The 25,415-nt window shown below is 41.4% G+C and overlaps 1 protein-coding gene across 5 annotated transcripts in view; it reads left to right on the top strand.

Annotated features, from left to right (window-relative positions):
* atp10a (ATPase phospholipid transporting 10A) overlaps nucleotides 1–20,626 on the top strand; it is a 393,032-nt gene extending 372,406 nt beyond the window's left edge. For all 5 annotated transcript variants that reach the window (XM_063054502.1, XM_063054499.1, XM_063054501.1 and 2 more), the window contains 7 exons: nucleotides 335–411; nucleotides 7,966–8,091; nucleotides 12,464–12,664; nucleotides 13,672–13,752; nucleotides 13,849–13,953; nucleotides 15,117–15,304; nucleotides 17,207–20,626. In XM_063054502.1, the coding sequence (XP_062910572.1) occupies nucleotides 335–411; nucleotides 7,966–8,091; nucleotides 12,464–12,664; nucleotides 13,672–13,752; nucleotides 13,849–13,953; nucleotides 15,117–15,304; nucleotides 17,207–17,909 (1,481 nt within the window). In that variant the 3' untranslated portion in view covers nucleotides 17,910–20,626. The remainder of the gene's footprint in view (nucleotides 1–334; nucleotides 412–7,965; nucleotides 8,092–12,463; nucleotides 12,665–13,671; nucleotides 13,753–13,848; nucleotides 13,954–15,116; nucleotides 15,305–17,206) is intronic.
* Nucleotides 20,627–25,415: the final 4,789 nt, after the last annotated feature.

The following is a 25,415-nucleotide window of genomic DNA, read 5'->3' as shown; positions in this document are numbered from 1 at the left end:
CCAAGTCTCTTTGCATCTCTGCATTTTGAATTCTCTCCCCATCTAAATAATAGTCTGCCTGTTTATTTCTTCCACCAAACTGCATGACCATACACTTTCCAACATTGTATTTCATTTGCCACTTCTTTGCCCATTTCCCTAAACTATCTAAGTCCCTCTGCAGGCTTTCTGTTTCCTCAACACTACCCGCTCCTCCACCTATCTTTGTATCATCAGCAAATCTAGCCACAAATCCATTAATACCGTAGTCCAAATCATTGACATACATGATTGACAAAATCAACAATGAATTGTGTCCATTCCTGGTTTTCACTTTATTATTCATTACCTGCAGGAGACGGGGCCAATGATGTGAGCATGATCCAGGTTGCTGATGTTGGAGTTGGAATCTCTGGCCAGGAAGGGATGCAGGTAAACATGCTGTCAAATCAATTCATGGCACTGTTTCTGTAAGTCTGCCTCCAAAGGAGCCAAACTGCCTAAACGGTTCTTAATGAAGTTGTGAAGGGTGGGTCATTATCATCTGGTCTTAATCTTGAATCTTACGGAAATTTTTTTCCTCTCTGCTGCTGAAGGCAATGATCTCAGTAGGGTCCTCTCTGGAGATGCTAGAAGCACTTCAATACTCTAATCAAGTAACAGCTTTCATTTATAAAGTGTCTTTAACACATTAAATGGTGCTTCACAGGAGTGTGTTTGGGACCATAAAAAGACACTTGAACAGCTGACCTAAAGTTTCATGTTAAAGTGTTGAGTTTGAAAGCAGTTGTTGACATTATTGGTTTACATTAATGCAGATAGCCAAAAGACCGTGTGTCCAGTTAAATCCATCTAAAGTATAGTCACAATTGTAAAATATAAGATAGGACAGATAATTTATGCACAGCAAGTTCCAGTAAATGTGGAGAGGAAGATGTAGAGGGTTAGAAAAAGAATCTTAGTGTATTGGACCCACACAATTGAAGCTTGGGACACCACAGACCAACTTGGTGCCAGAACGTTGAAGGTCAGAAGGTTACTCAAGCACAGAGACATCTTGGGAAAATCTGACCCACATCTAGACAGTGACGCAGCTAGTAGAGCCACTTCCATGCAGCAACAAAAGCTCAGAGTCAACGCTGACCTCAGGTGCTGGTTGTCTGTAGTTAGCACATTCTCCCTGTGACCATGTGGGCTCCCTCCAAGTGCTCTGGTTTCCTCCTGCATATGTTGCCTCTTTGTGTACTGATGAGTGGTAGAATCTGGGGGAACTAATGCATTCCATTGTTGTGTTGTCATGTAGACATTGTGTACAGTTGTGATGAGACCGTGCACAGTGCAAAAATGGGTGTGAGTGATTGGCTTGGATGTTTGTATTGTGATCACAAGACCTTGCTGGACATCGGTAATGTAGAACACTGCAAATCTAGTTCACTGGTTCATTGGAAGGACCGACAGCAGGAAAGCTGCGTTGCCTCTGTTGTGGTGAGGTGTAGGCCCTCACTGTGGGGTCGCCTGTTGCATTCGCCCTGCTGTGGAGACAGCGGAGTTGTGTGGGAGAGAACAGTGGCCTCTATGGGCGCGCTGGAGTCTGTACTGGTTTGGGGTCTGGCCCTACCCATTATTGCTGCTCTCCAGTGTTTGCTCGGTGCTGCCTCTAGTGTTCATTTGAAGCTGCCCTCCAGTGCTGCTCTCCAGTGTTCACTCAGTAGAGGAACTAGCTGGACCAGCATAACTTATCATCAATCTATAATCATGCCTCTCAGAGACTTGGGCTATATTCTTTTGATTTGTGACTGCATGTTTTCCTGAAATCATAACCATACGTGTTATTTGTGCTGCCTCCTATATGTTGTGTGCTCTGTGGTATTGGTAATACGATTTTCACTTTTGCTTCAGAGGAACATTGTTTCATTTGGCTATGTTTATGTATGGTTGAATGATCATTAAGCTTGAACTTGTACTTGAGAATATGGGGGAATAATATTAATATTGTTTGTTTGTTATGTGTCATGTCCTATAACATAGGCGATCTTGGTCTTTCCATAACCATGACTGTTCTTGGCAAATTTTTCTACAGAAGTGGTTTGACATTGTCTTATTCTGGTCAAAGTCTTTACAAAGCAGGTGACCCCAGTCATTATCAATGCTCTTCCGAGATAGTCTGCCTGGCGTCAGTGGTTGCATAACCAGAATTTATGCTATACACCAGCTGCTCGTACGGCCAACCACCACCTGCTCCCGTGGCTTCATGTGACCCTGATCAGGGCGAAGCAGGCGTTACACCTTACCCAAGGGTGACCTACAGGCTAGCAGAGGGAAGAAGTGCCTTACACCTCCTCCGGTTGAGATGTATCTCCATCCTGCCACCCAAATATTAATATAGAATTATTGTGAATGAGTATTTGAAGATCAGCATAGACTCCGTGAGCCTGTCTTTGTTTGTTGTTTCTCAATGACTTATGCACTTCTTTGTATATTGGTCAAACTTGGGAATTTTCCTGGACATTTCAACCCACTCCCTATCTCCTAAAGTCCTTGCCCTTGATCGTGTTTCTTGCAATTCCTAAGGCCAGATACTGTAAATCAATAAGATATAGGAGTAGAATTAGGCCACTCTACCCATCGAGTCTTCTCTCCCATTCCATCATGGATGATTTAGTTTCCCTCTCAACCTCATTCTCCTGTCTTCTTCCCTTAACTTTTGACACCCTTAGTAATTAAGAACCTATTAAATTACACTTTAAGTATACCCAGTGAATTGGCCTCCATGGTTGTTTGTGGCAACGAATTCCACAGATTAATACCCTCTGGCTGAAGAAATTCCTCTTTGTCTATGTTTTAAAGGAATGTTCTTCTATTCTGAGGCACTGCCTCTAGTCCTAGACTTATCCACAATTGGAAACATCCTCTCCAAGTACACTGTACCTAGGTCTTTCAATATTTGTAGGTTTCAGTGAGATTCCATTTGTTCCTCAAAACCCTATTGAGTACAGGCCCAGAGCCATCAAACATTCATCATACATTAACCCTGGGATCATTTGTGTGAACCTCATCTGGACCCTGTCCAGTACCAGCACATCCTTTCTTTGATAGGGGGCCCAAACTGCTCCAAATGTGGTCTCACATTGCCTTATAAAATCTCAGCATTACATCCTTGCTTTCATCTTCTAGTCTTCTCGAATTCAATGATATGCTTTTGTCTCGCTGAGTGATGCCACTCATGTCAATCAGTATAGTTAAAAATGTTTATTTTAATGAGGTGGAGACAGTTTGACTCTGTTTTCTCGAAGTAGCCGACGTTTATTAACCCATCGTTCAGGTCTACACTTGGAAAAGCTCTGGCCTGGTAAAATAATTGAAGTCCAATGCGTTCACCTCAGCAATCCCAGTGAATCTATCCACTGACAGTTTAATTAACATGTCAGAACTTAAATATGATTTCATTTGGTGGAGTAAGTCAGGCAACATGGCACGATATATCCTCAGTGGAAAGCGACGGTGTTAGTGCAGTAGACATCTTGTATGGGGCGTTTTTCTTCTGCCTGGTTGCATGATGTATAGTCATGAATGTGTTATATTAATAAACTATATGAAAAAACCTACCAATGTGATTTTTAAACGGGCCTGTATGGAACATTAGTGTTCATAGGGAATAGTGGTGTAATACACTGGACCAGTAACCAGAGACGTGAAGTAATGAGCGAGAGGTATGCGTTCTTTACTCATATGTACTACCATACAGGATTATTTTGAGCTGATAGACTGTGTCGTATTCAAGACTCATCAGAGGATCTGAATGAATACACCACGGCTGTCATGGACTTGATTAAAGCAATCGTAAATGAGTGTTTCCCCACAAAATCGTTCCATCTTTCCCAACCAGAAACTCTGGATGACCAATGAAGTTCGCAATCTGTTGAGGGTCAGACCAGTGGCTTTCAGGTCTGGTGGCCAAGGAAGATACACGAGGTCCGGGTACAATCTCCAGAAAGCCATCTCATGTGCAAAGTGGCAACTCCAGACCATACTTGAATACTGAAGGATGCTCAGAAGCTAATGCGGGGCTTGAAAGCAATTATCTCTTACAAAGTGAAACTAAGGGTCATAGGTGACAACAATTTTTCACTCCCAGATGAACCCAATGCCTTCTATACTCGCTGTGATCGTCAAAACGTGGAGGAACCTTCACGAACTCCCACAGCCCCCAATGACTAGCTGGAGTGTTCATTAATATCACTAATTTCTTGCTTTGGCAGTTTGAGATACCTACCTGCTTCAAACAGGCTTTATTATACCTGCCTCAATGACTACCGTCCAGTGGCACTTCCATCCACTGTGATGAAGTGCATTGAGCGGGTGGTGATGAAACATGTCAACTCCAGTGTAAGGAGTGACTTCAATCCACTACAATTTTCCTACTGTCACAACAGCTACACAGCAGGTGCCATTTCATTGGCTCTTTACTCAACCCTGGAACATCTGGACAGTGGAGATGCATATAATCGGAAGCTCTTCATTAACTGCAGCTTGGCATTCAATACTGTCATCCCCTCAATACTAAATGGCAAAATCTTCTCCTCCACAAACTCCATCAGCAGCACAAGGCTGTGTGCTTAGCCCGCTGTTCGACTTGCTTTGTACTTATGACTGTAAGGCCAAGTACAGCTCCAATGCCATATTCACATTTGCTGATGATTAAAGGCTCTTGGAGGGCCCGACCAAAGGTGTCCTTTTCTTTACTAAATGTGTTTTTTTTTGGCGTGTGCCTGTGTGCGTGCGAGTCTGTGCATCTGCGTGTGTGTGCTTGCGCGTCTGTGTGTTTGCGTGTGCATCTGCGTGCGTGCATCCATGATGATGTCTTTTTCATGGCTTTTACAAGGCGCGGAGCGAGAGAGAGACTGTGTGGCGCGCCACTCCTCACACAGATATTTTCGCAGTATTTTTCCCTTTATTTTACGAGGTCGAGTTGCGATCTCGACACTCAACCCGGCACGGATGGAAAGCGTACTCGGGAGCAGACCCGACTGGTTTCGAACCTGGGAACCTCTGTTCCAGAGTCCAGCGCCGACGTCATTGCGCCACCAGCCGGCCCGTTAAATGTGTTTTTTTTATGATTGTAAGTATTCTTGAAGCAGTGTGGACTCCTGGAACTAGCCGCTCGTTGTTTGGAGTAGCCTGCCAGGGTGTCATGGGAACCAGCTGGCGGATCAGAGGAGTATTCTGCTGGCAGAGCCGGATTGGGTTTGGAGGGGCTGACCTGGGTGCAGACCGTCTTGCTGCCCACTGCTGAAAGGCATTAGAGACGGTGCACAAAGGCGGAGTGCAGTATAACCGTGATTACCTTGGATGTTTCTCTTACAGTTGCAAGATCCGGTTAGATTGATATGTAAGATGCCACAAGCCTGTTTCCCTTGTTTGGTGGCATGACAGGCAGCAAGGCAGCAGTGTGGTCTCAGTTGTAGTGAAGACTTAAGCCTCAAGTCATGGGCCCTCACTGACCTGTACCTCCAACCTAGGACTCACTTTTAAAGCCTCTTAATCCTCTTCTTCTCAATATTTATTGCTTCTTTTCTTTGTGTTTGCAGTTTGTTGTCTTTTGCTCATTGGTTGCTTGTCCAAATTTTTGGGTACAATCTTTCATTGATTCTGTTGTGTTTCTTGGACTTATTGTGTATGCCTGCAAGAAAGTGAATCTCGGGACTGTATATGGTGCCATATATGTCCTTTGATAATAAATTTACCTTGAATTTTGAACTTTGAAATCCGACCTCAGCAGATGAAGATTTTAAATTCAGTTAAGTACATCTGTAATATACATTCATTGGCCTCTTTACTGGATACCTCCTTGCGTCTCTACTTGTCAAGTATTTACAAGACATAGGGTTTACAATATTTACAAGACGTTGTTAAGCTGTCTTTGTTGTTTAACTTCGAATTGAGTGACTCAAGAGGAGCCTAAAGACCCACAGTCAACAATTCAGAAACAGATTCATCCCCTCCACCATCAGATTTCTGAACAGCTTGTGAATCAGAATCAGAATATAGTATCACTGGCATACTATATATCATGAAACTTGCAGTCTGTGTGGCAGCAGTACAATGCAATACATAATAATAGAAAAAATGTGATTTACAGTATATATATGTTTATACATACATACATATATATACACATAAATTAAATAAGTAGTACAAAAATAGAAATAAAAAAGTAATGAGGTAGAGTTCATGGGTTCAATGTCCATTCAGAAATCAGATGGTAGAGGGAAGAACAGGTCATAACCTGGGTGATGGGTGCCTCCTCTGAGGTATCGCTCCTTGAAGTTGAACCATGAGCAGTACCTTGTTAATCTCTTTTTTGCCCTGTTTTATTTATTATTGTAATTTACTGTACTTTCATGTCCGTGAACTACACGGCTGTTGCAAAGCAACAAATCTCAGGTCATTTAAGTCAGTGATAATTAATCTGGTTGTGATTCTGATTTTTACATCCTGCCTCTTTCCTACACTTACTTTCTTCTTTAGGATGCTCATTAAAACATTTTTATCACCCCCCCTCACCAAAGAGCCCTGTAGGTGTAATGGTGTTGTTACCACAGCTTGTTACAGGGTCATAAGGCCATGTTAAACAGGCCCTTCAGCCCAACTCGTGCATGCTCATCGTTGCTAAACCGAGCTAGACTCACTTGCCTACGTTTGGCTTGTATCCCTCTGTCCTATCCAGGTGCAAAGGCTGAAGTACCTTGGCGCATTTTGCTAAGTTCAACGCTCTTTATTAATCCATGTTGATGTCCTTCTTTCCTCAGAATAAGAATCAGGTTTGTTGTCACTGAGAAATGTTGTGAGATTTGCTTATTTTGCTGCAGCAGTACAGTGCAATGCGTAATATACGATGGTGGTTGTCTGCCATATCCGACAATGGCAGAACCCTGTGGGGGAGAGTTTTTACAGTGGAAAAGCCACTGCACTGGGGCGGTTCCACTCCCTTGACCTCCAAGGTCCGAGTCCGGTGATATGAGTAGTCGTCACAAGCTGGAGTCTTCTTTGGCTATGGTGGATAACCATGACTTCCTCTGTGCCTTGTCATGCCCTTCACTCCCCCACAAAGCGTTGCAGAACTGCCTCCCATTGGAGCTGACTTCACATGCTCAGACAGGCATGTCCCTATCTCACTGAGGTATGAGTCCTGACAGCTATCCTCACCTCATGTAACCTGCCTGTCAAACCGATGTACCGGGCCATGGCTGGTGTTGCTGGCAAACAGTTATTTCAAGCCTCAGGTAAGAACTGAGTGTCCGGTGGGGACCAAAGTTGAGTGAGCTGCCCTAGAATGGACATGACAAGCCCCTTCACCAGAAGTTCTATCCCCTCCCTGGACTCCCCACACATCCCCATAGATAAATATACTATAATGTATAATAGATATACTTAAAGAGAGAGGAAAGGTAAATAACTAGTGCAAAAATAGTGCGTAACACAAAATGCTGGAGGAACTCAGCAGGTCATACAGCATTGATCAAAAGAAGAGTTGATGATGTCCTGGGCCAAGACTCTTCATCAGGTTGTGTGTGTTACTCTAGATTTCCAGCATCTACAGACCTTTTGTGTTTAAAAATAGTGAGGTAGTGTTAATGGCTTCATTGTCCAGAAATCTGATGGTGGAGCTGTTCCTAAAACATTGAGCATGTGTCTTGATGCTCCTGTACATTCTCTCTGTTGCGACTAATGAAAAGAGAGCCTGTCCTGGATGATGGGGGGTCCTTAAAGATGGATGCTGCCTTTTTGAGGCATCGCCTTTTGAAGATGTCCTTGATGGCGGGGAGGCTAGTGCCCATGACAGAGCTGGCTAAGTTTTACAAATCTCTGCAGCTTTTTCTGATCCTGTGCAATCGCCCCTCCATACCTGTTTAAATGAGAATAATTTTAATAATGATCCTCTGGTGCAGAGAATTCTTGTGCAGTTACTTTCTCATCCTTCCCCAGGCAGCAATGGCGAGTGACTTTGCAATCGCACGGTTTCGACATTTACAAAAGCTCTTGTTGGTCCACGGCCACTGGTGTTACTCCCGCCTCGCCAACATGGTGCTGTACTTCTTCTACAAAAACGCAGTAAGTTGTTTTTCTGTCACCTGTTTTAAGCATCATATTCATCACCAGCTTCACTATTGCAGTTCATTGATTTTGAACTCCAGATTTCCTTCCAGACATACAAGTTGTAGGTTGACGCTACAGTGTAGTGCTGAGTGTCACAGTGTTAAAGATGCCATTCTTTGGGAGAAACACCTGCTGAGATGGAGGTAAAAAAATCCCACAGAACTATTGAAAAGAGGAAGTGGTTCAAGAAGGGGTCTCTACACCACTCTCTCAAGTCTGAAAGAATTACATAACAAATTCTCGCTCTACTGGAAATGCTAGTGTGCTGAGAAAAGGGCATATATTGTCGAAGGAAAGAGTAATGAGGTATCTAGACAGTAGGGATGTTAGCCAGAGTCGGGTGAATCTGTGGAATTCATTGCCACAGACAGCTGTGAATTTCAGGTCATTGAGTGTATTTAAAGCTTAACTTTTCTTTAATATCTCATTCTGCCCCTAGTTCCCAGAGGAATTCTGGGTACCTGATGCAAGACTTTTCTCAATAAGAAGAAATAGGGTGTTTTTTTTTAAAAACTTTTTTTAATCTGAACAGTGGCGTCAATCATTTTGTGGAGAAGACCAAACTGATGATCCAGAATATAAATAGAAGATGCAGGAGATACTCAGCAGGCCCAGCTACATCTATGGAGAGAGAAACAGTTAACATTCCAGGTCAAAAACCTTTCCTCAGCTTCAATGAAAACCAGTACTTGGAAATGTCAGCATTGTTCAAAGAGCTCCACACATGGGTGTGGTTTAGCCAGCGTTGAAGCTCCAGGGATATTGTTAGGTTAGCGTTAGACTTTGGCTATTATGAAGGTCTCGCTGGCCAATGGAAATCACTCTGAGATCTCACCGATACAGGTGGTGATGCAGGTAAGTGTACGTAGGGGAACAGCCCTGGGATCGCTGGCAGGTCATCACTCAATGAGGTGGCCTAGACAGAACAATATGGCCCACGTTTTGTATTGTGCATCATGTGAACACCACGATGGTGTAGCAGTCAGTGTGACGATATTACAACTCAGCCTGGCAGAGTTCGCAGTTCAATTCTGGCACCATCTATGAGAAATCTTAGTACGTCCTCCCTGTGGTTTTCCTCAGGTGCTCCAGTTCCCTCCCACAGTCTAAAGACGCATCGGCTAGATTAACTGGCCATTGTAAATTGTCCCATGATTAGCCTATCATTAAGTTGGAGGCTGCATAGCTGTCTGGTATAGGGTGGGGTGGGGGCTACTGCACAGGACTGAAAGAAGCTGCAGAGGATTGTAAATCTAGTCAGCTCCATCTTGGGTACAGGGCATCTTCAGGGAGCGGTGTCTCAGAAAGGCAGCGTCCATTATTACGGACCCCCAGCACCCAGGACATGCCCTTTTCTCACTGTTACCATCAGGTAGGAGATACAGAAGCCTGAAGGCACACACTCAGTGATTCAGGAACAGCTTCTTCCCCTCTGCCATCCGATTCCTGAATGGCCATTGAGTCCATGAACACTACCTTACTTTTTATGTATATTATTTCTGTTTTTAATCAATTCAATATACATATACTATAATTGATTTACTTATTCATTTACTTTCACTTTTTCCCCTTCTAAGTAACATATAGCATTGAACTGCTGCTGCTAAGTTAACGAATTGCAGGACACATGCCAGTAATAATAAACCCGATTCTGATCCTGCTGTATCTCAATAAATATAAATAAATAAATAAATTGTCCCATGATTAGTTCAGGGCTGTTGGGTTTACTGGGGTAGCATGGCTCAAAGGGCCAGAAGGGCCTGCTCCAGGCTGTATCAGTAAACAAAATATAAATCATGGCTTTACCGTGCAGATTCAACATCTGCTTTGACTGAGGAAAGCCAAGCAGTGTTTTTCCCTGTTTGGAAAGTTGTCTCACTCACGCTGGAGTCCACGCCATCTGCTTGTAAAGGCACTTCTTTCATTGGACAGAATTATCAGTGTTTTTAATGCCCAGAAAAAGGTAGTTCTCCCGTATTGCAACTCAGCCTTAAAAATTAACCAAGCTATACAACTCTGCACAGGCACCAGAAGTGGTCAGACACACCACAGCAGCCGTTACTGACTGCTGTGTGAGTAGTCACATTCAGCAGTTTAAGTTGGAACTGCCAGCAAGGCTGATACTTACATCAGGAACTCATTACCGCCATGGTTGAGATACTGGACGTAGGCCCTGTCTGTTGACCTGGAGACAGGAAGTTGAGTCCTGTCATGGCATCTGGAAAATGTAAATTCAAATAGTTAAATTAATCAGCATAACACAAATCATGAACCCACCCCACCACCAGGACACACAAATCAGCCACTCCTCTCCACTGTCCCTCAGGCCTCTTTATCACCACCCACCCCCATGCACTGCTAGTTTACACTCCTACTCCACACCTCATATTGTACCGACACTGCCCTACCGTGTTTTCATATGCCCTGCGATACCTAGAAGAGTTGCTCTTGCCAAGAGTCACTTTGTCACTTTGTCCTTTCCTGTCAGAGTCACCTTAGGTTCAGCTACTCCTGCACCAAGACTTACTGTATAAACAGTCAGTCAGTGTGCACTCACTGGCCAATTTATTAGGTACACCTGTACACCTGTTCGTCAGTGCAAGTATCTTATCAGCCAATCACGTGACAGCAGTTCAATGCATAAAAACATGCAAACCTGGTTAAGTGGTTCAGCTGCTGTTCAGACCAAACATCAGAATGGGCTAGAACGATAGTCGAAGTGATTTTGACTGTGGAATGATTGTTGGTGAGACGGGGTGGTTTGAATACCTCAGAAACTGCTGATCTCCTGGGACTGACATGCACAGCGGTCTCTAGAGCCTACAGAGAATGGTGCAAAAAACAAAAAAACAACATCAATTGAGTGGAAGTTCTGTCGGTGAAAATAACTTAGAGGAGAATGGCCAGACTGGTTCAAGCTGACAGGAAGGTGACATTAACTCAAATAACCACGTGCTACAACAGTGGTGTGCAGAAGGGCGTTCCCAAAAACACAACATGCCAAACTTTGAAGTGGATGGGCTACAGCAGCAAACCACAAACATACACCCAGTGGTCTTTTTATTAAGCACAAGAGGTACCAAACAAAGTGACCACTGATCAGCTCATCTTGTGTATATACAGGCTCACTCAAACTGCTACTTGTGCGTTACATTTTTTTAAGATTGCTTACATGTATAGTGGGGTTTTTGTTTTTTTTACTGTGTTCTTTATGCTTATTGTGGTTTTAATGCTGCATTGGATCCAGAGTAATAATCATTTTGTTCTCCTTTACACTTGTGTTCTGAAGAATGCCAATAAATAATCCTGCATCTTGAAAATGAAAATTAGTCATGGATATCCTCCAGGAAGGAAGCTCACTGACTTACATCTGATGCCTCGTTTCTTACGAAATAACCTGGTTAGCCACCTAGTTCAGGGGCAGTGAGGAGTCACGATGAGTTTTTGTCTTACCACTGACACCTACATCATGTGATTAAATAACAGATACAATCCTTATCTGCATTACAAGGTGGCTCTCCTTAAAACTCCAATAGTGTGCATGTTCAGGAACTGGCTCAGTCCCTGCAAACCCTTTGATTCTAATCAAATACGTCACCATGATTCGTCTTCGTACTACTGCCTCTATTTCCTATTATATAACCTGTTTAATATAAATGTCTCACATCACAAAAGCATAGTAACAAAATGCCCCAGGTATAATTTGAACTTTCATCACTTGGACTTTGCTATTCATAGAAACATAGAAAACCTACAGCACAATATAGGCCCTTCGGCCCACAATGCTGTGCCGAACATGTGCTTACTGTAGAAATTAGCTAGGGTTACCCATAGCCCTTGATTTTTCTAAGCTCCATGTACCTATCCAGGAGTCTCTTAAAAGACCCTATCGTATCCGCCTCCACCACCGTCGCCGGCAGCCCATTCCACGCACTCACCACTGTCTCCGTAAAAAACTTAACCCTGACATCTCCTTTGTACCTGCTTCCAAGCTCCTTAAAGCTGTGCCCTCTCGTGATAGCATTTCAGCCCTGGAAAAAAGCCTCTGATTATCCACACAATCACTGCCTCTCATCATCTTATACTCTTATCATCTTATGCTATTCCTTTAGAATCAATTAATTTGTAATTGTACCTTCCTTAACAACCCTGTTCTGTGTGAAAAAAGATGTCTCCAACTCCATTTAATATTTACTTCCAGGTGTGTAGCTGTGACATCATTTTCCAAATGTTTAAATTTTCCTGACTCAGTCACCTTGCGTTAGCATTTCACTACTCAATTGAACAAGCACAGGTCATGACTGTCTTTGATTACATTTTTTTTCAGATGTTTGTCGCCCTCCTTTTCTGGTACCAATTCTTCTGTGGATTTTCGGGTTCAACAATGATCGACCAGTGGTACCTTATTTTCTTCAACCTTCTGTTTTCGTCCATTCCTCAACTCATCACTGGAATACTTGATAAGGATGTTTCCGCAGAAACCTTGGTGGCCCTGCCTCACCTGTATAAAAGTGGTCAGAATTCTGAGGTAACATAGTGGCTAACATAACCGTCAGTTGGTCATTTTAAAATCAGTGACGTAAATGAATTCAGGAATTTAAAAGCTGGTTAGAAAAAAGTCACCACAAAAGAATGTGAAAGTTCATCCCTAGAAAATGGGCACCACAGAAGGATAGCAGTTTGCACAACACTGTTACAGCTCGGGGTTCATTACGGGTGCTCTCTGTAAGAAGTTTGTACGTTCACCCTGTGACCTCATGGGTTTCCACCATGTGCCCCAGTTTCCTCCCACAGTTCACTTAGGAGGTTAATTGGTCATTGTAAATTGTCCTGTGATGGGGCTGGTGTTCAATAGATGGGTTGCAGGGTGGTGCAGCTCATTAGGCTGGAAGGCCTTTTTTTCCATGCTAAATGAATAAAGTAAGTAGTAAGTAAAATTTGCCATCTTTACTCGTCTGGCTTTTGGCAGAACTGCTCCCTCACAGTTCCAGTCCTGACCCCTGCTCCTGCCTGTGTGAAGTTTGTACGTTCTCCCTGTGACTACAGGAGTTCCCCACATCTCAAAGACGTTCAAATTGATAAGTTAACTAGCCACTGTGAATTTACATTTAATCAGTCACAAGTGGGGGGAGTTGGTGGGAACATCGGAAGAATGAAATGGGACTAGTGTACACTATTGGCTGAAGTTCAGCATAGTCTTGATAGGCCAAAGGGACTTTTTCCATTCTGTACAGCTCAGACTTGAATTGCCTTCTCTAATGGCTTTACGAAGCCTCTCCATTTAAGGACAAGAGTTGGACAACGAATGATAGCCAAAACAGTCATCTCTACTTCCCATAAAAGAAATAAAAATTAAGCTATTAAACAGAGTCACAACAAATAAAATACAAGCTAACTGGTCTTAAAAAGGAATTGATTTATTTGTAGAACTTAAAGCCACTCAACTAATAAAATCACTCTTTGTTAGCTGTAGCTGTGTGGCATCTGTTGCAAATTCTGTATGAAACCAACCATTCAATTTCCTTGCTCTTCTAGGAATACAAGCCATACATGTTCTGGATGAACATGATAGATGCCCTCTACCAAAGTATCATCTGCTTCTTCTTTCCATATTTGGTATGTTGGTTTCTCTTCTGTCTAATTAAACTCAGAAAAAAAATTGAGCAAAAGTCAAAAACAGCTATGAACTGATTTTTTGTTTCCCTCTTGTAGGCTTACCGGGATTCAGATGTTGATGTCTTTACCTGGGGAACACCCATAACCACCCTGGCTCTATTCACGATCTTAATGCACCTGTGCATTGAAACTAAAACATGGGTAAGAAGTCACTAGCTGTCCACACTGTTCTTTTCCATTTGGTTGCTATTTATTGAGAGGAACTTCATGGGCTGCGCAATAGCATTGCGATTAGTGTAATCGCTTCATGGTACCAGTGATCACCGGGTTGGCGGCTGGGGACTTAATGCCTATTGATGCCTGTAAGGAACTTGTACGTTCTCCCCGTGACCATGTGGGTTTGCTCCCACATTCCAAAGACATATGGTTACAGTTCAGGTTAATGAGTTATGGGCATGTTACATTGATGCCGGAAGATATTGACACCGTGGTCGGTCTCCAGCACAATCATCAGACTGTGTTGGTCATTATTGCAAACAGATACATTTCACTGTATGTTTGGAAGTACATGTGACAAACAAAGTTAATCCCCCTTTCTATAACCTCAATGTGCAGGCATTTTCATTGTGTAGTCTATATCATTATCTCGATACAAATAGTATAATTGGGTATTTTTGTCTAAGAACTATTACAATTCAACTTCTTTAAAAATTTTATTTTAAGAGCCAAGGAACTTAAAGATAATTGTAGGGAATTTAATTTTTTCAGAACCAAAGAGGTTGTTAAGCATGGATTGGGGTTTAGTAAGCCATTAAAACCAAGCTACACTTCATTTGAAAGGATTTAACTTGTCGAGGATGATAGAAAGCATTTTAATTATTTGATATTCATGTCAATTCAATGATTTCTGCTGGTAACCGGAGCAGGCTATAACAATTCAAGCCACCGTGGAGCAGGGGAATTACGGACAACAAACAGCCTGTGGTTTACCTTGTTTAGCTGCATGGGTGAGTCATCGATTAGCTGATATTGGACTACTTTATAACACTTAGCACCAAAAACCTCACACCTCCATCATTGCCAATTCTAGGTTGTTAAGGTTTTGCTTCACCTCCTCTTGCCTTCTTCCTAAAATTCTTCCCAAGAAGATCACCGAGCTTCATAGTCACTAAGCTAGCACAGTGATCTTAATTAAAGCATAAAGGAGACTTCTACAAATGGGGTTTGGTGTTCAGAAATTCTCTTCAGTTTTCCTTCAACTGTTAATATTTTTGCATGAGTTGCTTATTGTTTATTAATCTGTCAGATCTTTGTTAGTAATGTAACATTCATTTCTGACAATCAGTATCCCTTTATGTTTTCAGACTTGGATACATGTCACTTCCATTGTTTTTAGCATCGTTCTGTTCTTCACCGTCGCACTGAGCTACAATGCAGCTTGTCCTAAATGTTACCCGCCATCCAATCCATACTGGACTATGCAGACGCTGATGGTGGATCCAAAGTTCTACCTGATCTGTGTTCTTACACCTGTTGCAGCCTTACTACCCAGGTAACTTAACAAAGCAAAATTGGAGTGCCACTGACTGGGTGCAACCCTAATGGAATTGGCTAGCGAGCTAACAAAATCCTATTGAGCATGTACACCATGGTAATTAGTTTTTGCTATTTGATTCAAAATTAGGAGAAAGGAAAGGAACAGAAATTGTTATCCAATCTGTTATAAGTAAGGTCCTGTCAAAATTGTGATATGGTCCATATTGGGACCTATGTTCTGAACCTGTCCAGCTCCCAGGTCCTCTGGCCTCCCTTTCAGTCACTCCTAGTGTTTGCTGTCGGCTATTCAGTCCAAGACACCCGACCCAACATTTTCTGCAGAAGTATGTTTGACAGTCACAATTGAAATTGAAACAGTGAACTGTGGTGCCGCCAAGGATGGAAACTGAGAGAAGAATGACAATTCTTAAAATGAATCACTCTTTAGACATAATTTAATAGCAGCATTGAAATGTTTGATTTTTTTATGCCATTGGAAGTATTATTCCTGGAAAAGCAAATGTTAAGTTTACCCTGTGGCATGCTCAACTTTTGGTATGTGTTGGGATGCATCCTTGTTCCTTAAATAACAATTCTTGTGACCAAACCACGGAAGGCAACACCAGCCATTCCTTCTGGCCTTACAACAACTGTTTACACAGAAGCATTTATCTAGAACAAGAATGCTATGGGCATTCTTGACAGAGTATCATTTACACATAAATTACTAGCCTTTTCTTTCCATACCAGACCTATTTAGGTTATTCCCAATTCCACATTGTATCAAAAGGACAGAGGAGGTGGGGTGGCTCTGTTGGTAAAAAATGAAATCAAATCATTAGAAAGAGGTGACATAGAATTGGAACATGTAGAATCCTTGTGGGTAGAGTTAAGAAACAGCAAGGGTAAAACAATCCTAATGGGAGTTATATGCCGAGCTCCAAACAGTAGTCAGGATGTGGGATATAAATTACAACAGAAGATAGAAGAGGTATGTAAAAGGGGCAATGTTGTGATAATCATGGGGGATTTCAGTATGCTGGTCAATTGGGAAAGTAAGGTTGGTGCTGGATCCCAAGAGAGGGAATTTGTAGAATGCCTATGAAATGACTTTCTAGAGCAGCTTACGATTGAGCCCTCTAGGGGGATGGCAGCTCTGAATTGGCTGCTGTGTAATGACCCAGATTTGATTAGGGAGCTTAAGGTAAAGGAACCCTTAGGAGGCAGCAATCATAACATCATAGAATTCACCCTGCAGTTTAAGAAGAGGAGAAGCTAAAATTGGATGTATCGGTATTGCAGTGGTGAAAAGGGAAACACAAAGAGGCATGAGAGGAGCTGGCTAAAGTTGATTGGAATGGATACTAAGAGGGATGTCTGCAAAACAGCAGTGGCTGGGGCTTTAGCGGGAAATTCAGAAGGCGCAGTAAAGATGCATCACAAAGATGAAGAAATGTTCTAAAAGGAGGATCAAATCGAGTTTAATTATCATTCAAACTAGACGTGGATTCAGCTGAACGAGACAACCTTCCTCTGGAGCCAAGCTGCAAAACATTCAAAAATAGCAAATGAAATGTTGCATGTGAGCTTGATTTCACTGTTTAAGAGAAATTTGGACAGGTACGTGGATGGGAAGAGTATGGAGGGCTACTGTCCCATTGCAGATTGATGAGACTAGGCAGATTAAAGGGTTTGGTATGGACTAGATGGCCGAAGAGCCTGTTTCTGTGCTGTACTTTTCTATGACTATGACTAACTGTATCGTAATTACTGGAAAATTCACTGAACAATTGCATGTGTATAGGTGATTATATCAAAATACAGGCAGACATAAGGAAGTTAAACTAAAAGAAAAGTACAAGAAACATAACAATTCTAAACCCTAATAAAACAACTTTCTGTAAAATCATTTCTACAGGTACTTGTACCGAGTCTTTCAAGGCACGTTGTTTCCCACACCAGTCCAACATGGCCGCCAGCTGGACAGGCTGCACCCTGCTGCTTGGAGCCATTTCAATAAATGGAGTGTCCCAGGCAGTTCCTCAGTTATGCCGAAACCTGATATGGTGAACTCTCCTTCAACACACTCCGGAGTAGAATTAGTCAGTTCCTCATCAGGCAATAACCGAAGTGTTCCTAAGGATGCAAACCCAACCTCTAATAGACCAAGAAGTAAGGAACTGGCACCAGAAGTAGAAGATACCTGTACAGCTGCCGGAGAGTTTGTAGAAAGTGCAAAGCTCTCCATTCCAAATGGCAACTCATCATCAGTCCAAAATAGACTGTCACATGTTCACGATGCCCAGAATACTGAGTTGGTTTCAGAGCTGCCTTTTATAGAAGATGGTGTACCATTGAGTCCTTCCATTGGGAAGGACCAATTAAATTTTCATTTACCAAACTGGAAGACACTTCCACCATCTACCAATGATACAACTCACTCTTTACATTCCTTGGCACAGACACAGACTTCAGAAGGTGAGATATTTGTGCCGGGTTTCATGGTGCTGGAGGGTGGAAATCTCTCTAAAGGAATGTTTCAGAACTCTTCCCGCACCTCACCTAGAATCATCCAGACAAAGTCATCAGAAGAGACTCCTCTGGAAGGGATTTCTTTATGACAAAAGCAGGCTGCTTCACGTGCCTTTATTTTAAATTTTGCACAGTTTAAAATTATAGTATGATAAAATTTTGTATTTAATTCTAGATTATCTTTTCATAAATCTTAAATAAGAGAAAAAATGTATTATAATTTGCACATATAGAAGAATATAAGATTGTGCAGGATTTAATATATAGTTATCTAATATAGTGCTGTTTTCAAAATGAAGCTTGCATGCTTCTGAATGTCATTAAAAGAGTCGAGAACAAGGAATCAGAACTAGAAAATGAGGAGCTGGTCACTTAAAACTGAAATACATAGAAATCTCTTCTCTCAGAGAGAGTGAATCTCTGGAATTTTCTGCCCCTAAGGTGGTGGAGGCCAGACTATTTAAAGTGGAGATAGATAAATATTTGGAAGATTGACAGGTATGGGAAACAGGCACAGTAGTGGAGCTGACGTTAGCATAGAATCATATTGAATGGCAGGGAAAGGTGTGAGGAGCCAGATAACCTACTCCTGCTCCTATTTTCTTGCATTCTTGTACTCAAACAATGTCTCCAAACAATTATTTTCCCTGTCATCATTTCTCCAGCAGGAAACTATCTGGAATTGAATGAACCAAAGGGAGATGGTCATAATTATATAGTCATAGCAGGAGTATAGTAGTAAATATCCATGGATCATAACATTAGGGAGCTTTTCATTTGTTCTCTGTAAACAAAACCTAGATATTATGTGTGTATATACATGTATGGATAACCTGCCAGATTGTCCACCTGTTCTTGGAAAAAATCAAAAGCAACTAATCTGCATGTCTGTCTCTTGCACTGATCACAGGTCTAAATTTATCAGTGTGGGTGAACTTTTGTATTTCCACATTTAAATAGAAACTCTCTATGTAAATGTTAGATTGTAATTGTCAATCTCCCCTCAGGCATTTCAGGCAGGGTGTGTAACCACAACAGGACAAGATTATGGTGAAATAGAATTAAGCCATTCGGTGCCTCTATATTGTTCTATCATTCCATTCCAAATGACTCTGTTCAGAATAATACACACAAAATGCAGGAGGAACTTAGCAGGTCAGGTGGCATCTATAGAATAAACAATCAGCGTTTCGGGCTGAGACACTTCATCAGTCCTCTGGATTTCCAGCATCTGCAGAACTCTTTTTATAATTTCAGTATAACTTGGTTTACAGAAATCTACCTGTCTTAGATGTAAAGTTTCTTATAAAACTTTGCTGAAGGGGATTCCACAATTTCTGCCTAGAGATGTGTTTCCCAACAAGGATGTGATTCTAATTTTAAGATTAAATTCTATAGTTCTATAATTCTTGATCACTTCACATTATCCTATATTGGTTCATATTTACAGAGGCTGCAGTTTTGTGGAATTTTATAACAGTAGAACAAGGACAAAGAATACTTTATAAATTGAGAGCTACATCAAGCCTAGAAGTTATTATCCACCATTTGCCAAATGTGACTTTGACTTTGATATCAAAACAAGGTCAACCATATTGGATCCACAATACTGAAACAATCCATTAGGCTTAAATTGTCCATTCCACTATTTAATTACCATCCCGGTTTAGCGAACACTATCCGCACACCCTTTGCTTTCTTCTGGTACGTATCAGACTTCCCTATTGCTTGGACCATAATTTGGCTATTATTACTTCCCACTTAACATGTGAACACACACTAAAGTATATTGATAGAATTGATAACTGTTTAATGATACATGAACAATAGGATCATGAAAACACAGAACAGTACTACACTACACCAGTGATCCATAACATCTGTATAAAAATGTCAGACCATAATCACTACATTTAAAACATATATGGTACTCTCCTCTAATCACCCTGGTTGTGCCTGGGTGGTTTGGGTCGAGGTCCAAGTTGTGAAATGTTTACGACATGACTTCAGCAGTTCTTAGGAGAAGGAACAATAGTGTGTTTTGGCTGGAGATGGGGATATATTAAATCTAAGCATTAATCTTTACTGGCTGGAATTCAAGTGTCTATTGCCACCAAAGCCCAAGGGTGCATTGGAATGTATTTCTCTCCACTCAAAAATGAGTTTGTCTCCAAATGTAAAGCAACTTCATAAATAACCAATCAGAGAAGGTTAATGACATTGGTCTTTGATAAGGTTGCTTCATGTTGTGAGTCACTGCTTGTTTTAGAGTAGGGCAAAACTGTTTCAATGCACAATTAGGCTATTATTGCTGGACAACTAACACATGAAGACACACTACAGTGTATTGATTCAATTGGTAACTACTTAATGATATATAAGCAATTGGGTCACGAGAACGTAACAGTAGAACAGTACTGAACAGCACCTATGATCCATACTGTCTCCACCAAAATGATTGGTGTTAACGAGGTAAAAACACAAAACACTGGAAGCACTCAAGACACCAGATAGCATCTTTGGAAAGAGGAAGAAAAGTTATGCTTCATGTTGAAGATGCTCTGTCCAAACTCAAATGTTAGTTCCATTTCTCACTCCACAAATATTAATTGACCTGCTAACTGCTTCCAGTCTTTTCTGCTTTTGGTTCATATTTACAGAGGCTGCAGTTTTTATGGTGTCATTGAGATACTGATCTCCTCATGTGCCTTTTATTTCTAGAATTTTGAAATGACAAACAAAATGCTGGAGCAGCTCAGTGGGTCAGGCAGCATCTGTGGAGGGATACTCACAACACGCTGGAGGAACTCAGCAGGTCAGGCAGCATCCGTGGAAAAGATCGGTCAACATTTCAGGCCGGAACCGGGTCAGGATGAAGGGTTCCGGCCCGAAACATCGACCGATCTTTTCCACGGATGCTGCCTGACCTGCTGAGTTCCTCCAGCGTGTTGTGAGTGTTGCTTTGACCCCAGCATCTGCAGATTATTTTGTGTTTATCTGTGGAGGGATGTCAATGTCCATTAACACTGTCCTGCATGGAAGTCCAAGTGAAGAACTTCAGCCTGAGACATTCACTGGCAATTTCCCTCCACAGGTGTTGTCTGACCCACTGATTTCTTCCAGTTTTGTTTGTTGCTGTGGATTCCAGCACCTGCAGTCTCTTCTTGTCTTCATTTGTTGAAATTGACCTAGAAAGAAACTCAGGTGTTGTATGTAACTTTCGCGATGGAAATATGTTAGAATTATTTCAGAGATGCAGCTTTTAATAACTGGAAAGAGCTGTTCCAGCCTTGGGGTTCAATGCACGGGATGCATAATAGCTTTATGGACTCCAGTTGTAGGGAAAGTGATCCATTCTGCCTATTCTGTCATATATTCCCTCATTTAGAGGTAGGTCTGGAATCTCAGAGGGCACTTGTTCCCTCTGAGACTAAATTACATTGGCCAGTAACATTATTATTATTATTGGTTTATTGTTGTCACATATACCAAGGTACAGTGAAAAAACTGTTTTGCAATACATCCATACAGATAATTTCAATACAGCAGTGCATCGAGGTAATACAGAGAATGCAGAGTTACAAAGTTCAGTGCAGGGAGACAATAAGGTACAATATCATAACAAGGTAGATTGGGAGGTCAAGATTTCATCTTATTGCAATAGTGTTCTTACAACAATGGGATGGAAGTAGTCCTTTAGCCTGGTGGTACGTGCTTTCCAGCTTTTGATCTTCTGCCCGATGCAAGCCTTACTTTACTCCCCACACCACAAGTGATGCATTGGACGACAACCTTGCCATTTCCTTAGCATTTCTCTGTTTTACAAGGCTGAGTTGCTAGCTCGACGCTCAACCCAGCACAAAGAGCCAGCTGGATTCGAACCTGGGACCTCTTGTTCCGAAGTCCAGTGCAGATACCACTGCATCACCAGCACAGACATCACAGTCTAGATGAGAGTCTGAATAACTTCTAAAGAATCCAAGCTTTAATGAGCTGTTACCCATTCTGTAGCATCTGTGGTGGTGTTTGTAACTAAACTTTAGAAGGTTAGCCACACAAATTCTAAGATCTTACACTTTTCCTAGATTCTTGCCTCAAGAGAAGCTCCTGGGTTTCTAGCCAAATTAGATTAGGTTAGATTATGAGGACACTCAGTCCTCGTTTATTGTCATTTAGAAATGCATGCATTAAAAAATGATACAAGGTATCATTTCTTGAGCTTCATGAACTAAGAATGCTAGTTAAAAAATCATGATGATTCAGTCTAGTTCATTCCCAGAATTTCAGTATCCCCCTAGCTCCTGAAAGTGATACATCAGAATGTCAAGGAATTTAAAATGATTTCACAAATCCATTTACAGCGCTTGGAAAGGGAGAGTTTTATTTTCCATGAGTCATAGGATTATGGCATGATATACTGTATGTGTAACATATTTGAGTGCTGGCAGATTCTCAGGCACAATCCACTTCCATCTGTGCCTTCCAAGTATCTGTTACCCGTCAAATGGGTGAGAGCTGAAGTTCAAGATTAAAACCTATGTTTTTGTGCATCTTTTTTCCAGCTTCAAACCCACAGGCAGAACTGGCCATTATCACAAAGGCGTCAGCCGATTCTGATGATGATAACTTGAATTTGTTTGTTTTACATTTTGCATGGAAAGATTTCAAAAGTAATTGCAAATCTGACACACAGGTCTAGGAATTCATCCCCAACTGGTAACACTATACTTCAGTGGGCTAAATTTCGTAAGTGGTGTACAGCATGGACAACCACATAGCTCACCGTGTAACGGAATTCATTTTTGGACAACGATCTTGCAGACAATGAAGTTCATCTGGCTTGAACTCAATGTCTTGCATGTTTCCCCACGAGCTTTCAAACACCATTATAATGGTGTCACAGTTCAAACATTACTGTCAATCCTCATTCCTGTGCTTTTTTTGGTGCTTCTGAGACATCAGGTTATTGCAAAGTCGCTTGCTTCATTTGTCCTCCTTAGGGCCTAAATGTTTTGGCAGAGTCAAAATCCTGGTCTACTATTTAAATATTTTCTAGTGAGTTTGTTTAAGCAACTCATGAGTGAAACTCCAAAATAAAGGGAAATAAGAAAGGGTTTTGCAGGAATTACAGGAATCCCAATGGATGCCAAGACCAAAATGCAATGCACTACATAGTAGGAAAATCTTAGCGCAGTGACTGACCATGTTCAGATACTAAAGCAGGTTCCTTACCCATGATCAAGAAGGAAAACTATTTTTCTCTAGGGTGGAGTATCTTTTTTTTTTAATATTGCCTTACCCTCACCTTTTTAAGAATATGAAGTATGATTTACTTAGAGAAAGCATGGCAACAGAGCCTTCTGGTAATAAGCCTGCGCTGGCCCAGTTACACCCATCCATAAGTCTTTAGGATCTGGGAGGACACCAGTGCACCTGGAGAAACCCCATGGGGAGAACATACACAATCCTTACAAAACAGCAGTGGGAATTGTACCTGAGTCGCTGGTCCTGTCGTAGAGTTGTACCAACCACTACACTAGCGTGCCAACCCAAGATAAGTTAAACTGTCACAGAACTGTAGAATAAATGGAAGGAAACAACAGTAAGCTGGGCTTTTTGGCCTTTTGAGGTTGTGCTGAATCACTGGAGGAGATGTGCAATATCTCCCAGTACCAGCCCCAACCAACTTAACCTCATCTCTAATCCCCTAACCTTGTAGTGAAAGGGATTTTTGAAGCAATGTTGATCTCAGTCATACCAGTATGAACACACAGCGCAGAAAGAGACAAATCTGGTGTAATGTTGCTTGCTACATTATTTCAGGTTATCAATCATTATTATCAACAAATACAATTCTTGTTTTTTAATTATGCATGCAGTGGTTTTCACTAAGTAGCAATAACCAACCTGATTTATTTTCAATGCAGAAAGGATATTTTCTTTACTTGATGTTTACAAATATTTTTTTACAAAGCAAACTTTATTTATTTGAATTTATTTGCAAAAATAATTTAGATTCATGAGCTATACAAATGCTACTCGGCCAGACATGCTGTTAATGATTGCCTAAAGATGGAAAATTTCATTAGCTTGTAACCTTTGGTTCTTGAAACTTGTAATGATAACACAACAGATTGAAGTGCTGAGGAAGAATTAAGGGACAGGCAAGAAAGTGTTCTTTACAATTCTGGCACTTTACCTCAAAATATTATCAAAGTATGGTCAATGTTGTGTCAGGAAATAAAGCAAACTTGAGTATGTTTCTGCAAACCAAGAAGAGAAAAGAATTTGGGCAACTTGTTCCACATTTTAATTTCAAGACCTAAGAAAAGGCCAAGCTTAGTCTTTTAGAACAAGTGTGTATCTATCTGAAGCAATTCATAGCACCTTGTGTATGTCATATTTCAGATTGGTTCTTTGAATGTTCAGTAAATGTCTGCCTTTGTTTTGAATATAAAAAATAAGAATATAGTAAAAATGTGTTCGTTATTTGAAATTGAAAATCATAATTATTACAATATAGACATTATCAAAAACATGTGTTTCTCTGCAGTTAAGATTAAGCATTATGTTGGCTGACAGTTCCCAAGTTCATTGGTGATTTAAATCTCATTTTCTCTGTTTTTCAAAGAAATGTTTGTTTAAAGTACATTGCATGTCAATCATTTCATGGACAGTAAAATTTAAATATTCCTTGTGCCAATAAACTTAAGTGCTATTTAGGAAAGAGTTTCATATGTCTTGGAATTTTCCAACATGCTCATTCTAAACACATGAAGGCACATAGGCTGGTAAAATAATTGACGGTGTAAACCTTCAAGACCAAGCCCGACAAAGTCATAGAACACAGAAAAGGCCCTGCCATCCATCTAGTCCATGCTAAACAGTTATTCTGCCTACTTCCATCAACCCACAACTGGACCTTAGCCCTCCATACTCCTCCCATCCACCTACCTCTCCAAATTCCTTCTAAATGTTGTAATCAAACCCATATCCACCGCTTCCTCTGGCAGCTCATTCCACACGCGCACCACCCTTTCAGTAGAGAAGCTCCCCTTCATGTTCCACCGCTAGTTCTGGACTCACCCAACCTCAGTGGAAAATGCCTGCTTGTATTAACCCTATCTGTACCTTTCATATTTGTATATACCTCGATCAAATCTCTCCTCATTCTCCTATGCTCCAGGGAATAAAGTCCAAACCAACTCAGTCTTTACATATAACTCAGATCCTGGCAATGTCTTTGTAAAGTTTCTCTGCACTCTTCCAGTTTTATTGATATTTTTCCTGTAGGTAGATTACCAGAACTACACACAATACCCCAAATTAGTCTCACCAACTTTTTATACAACTCCATCATATCATCCCAACCCCTGAGCTCAATACCCTGTTTTATGAAGGCCAGTGTGTCAAAAGCTCTCTTTTTGACCCTATCTACCTGTGACACCACTTCCAAGGAATTATGGATCTGTATTCCCAGACCCCACTGTTCTACCGCACTCCTCAGTACCCTACCATTCATTGTATAACTGCTACCCTGGTTTGTCTTCCCAAAGTGCAACATCTGGTACTGATCATGCTCTGCAGGAAAGCTT

Source organism: Mobula hypostoma, chromosome 7 (assembly GCF_963921235.1).
Source record: "Mobula hypostoma chromosome 7, sMobHyp1.1, whole genome shotgun sequence".
Classification (NCBI taxonomy): domain Eukaryota; kingdom Metazoa; phylum Chordata; class Chondrichthyes; order Myliobatiformes; family Myliobatidae; genus Mobula; species Mobula hypostoma.
This window is presented reverse-complemented; position numbering and strand designations above follow the sequence as displayed.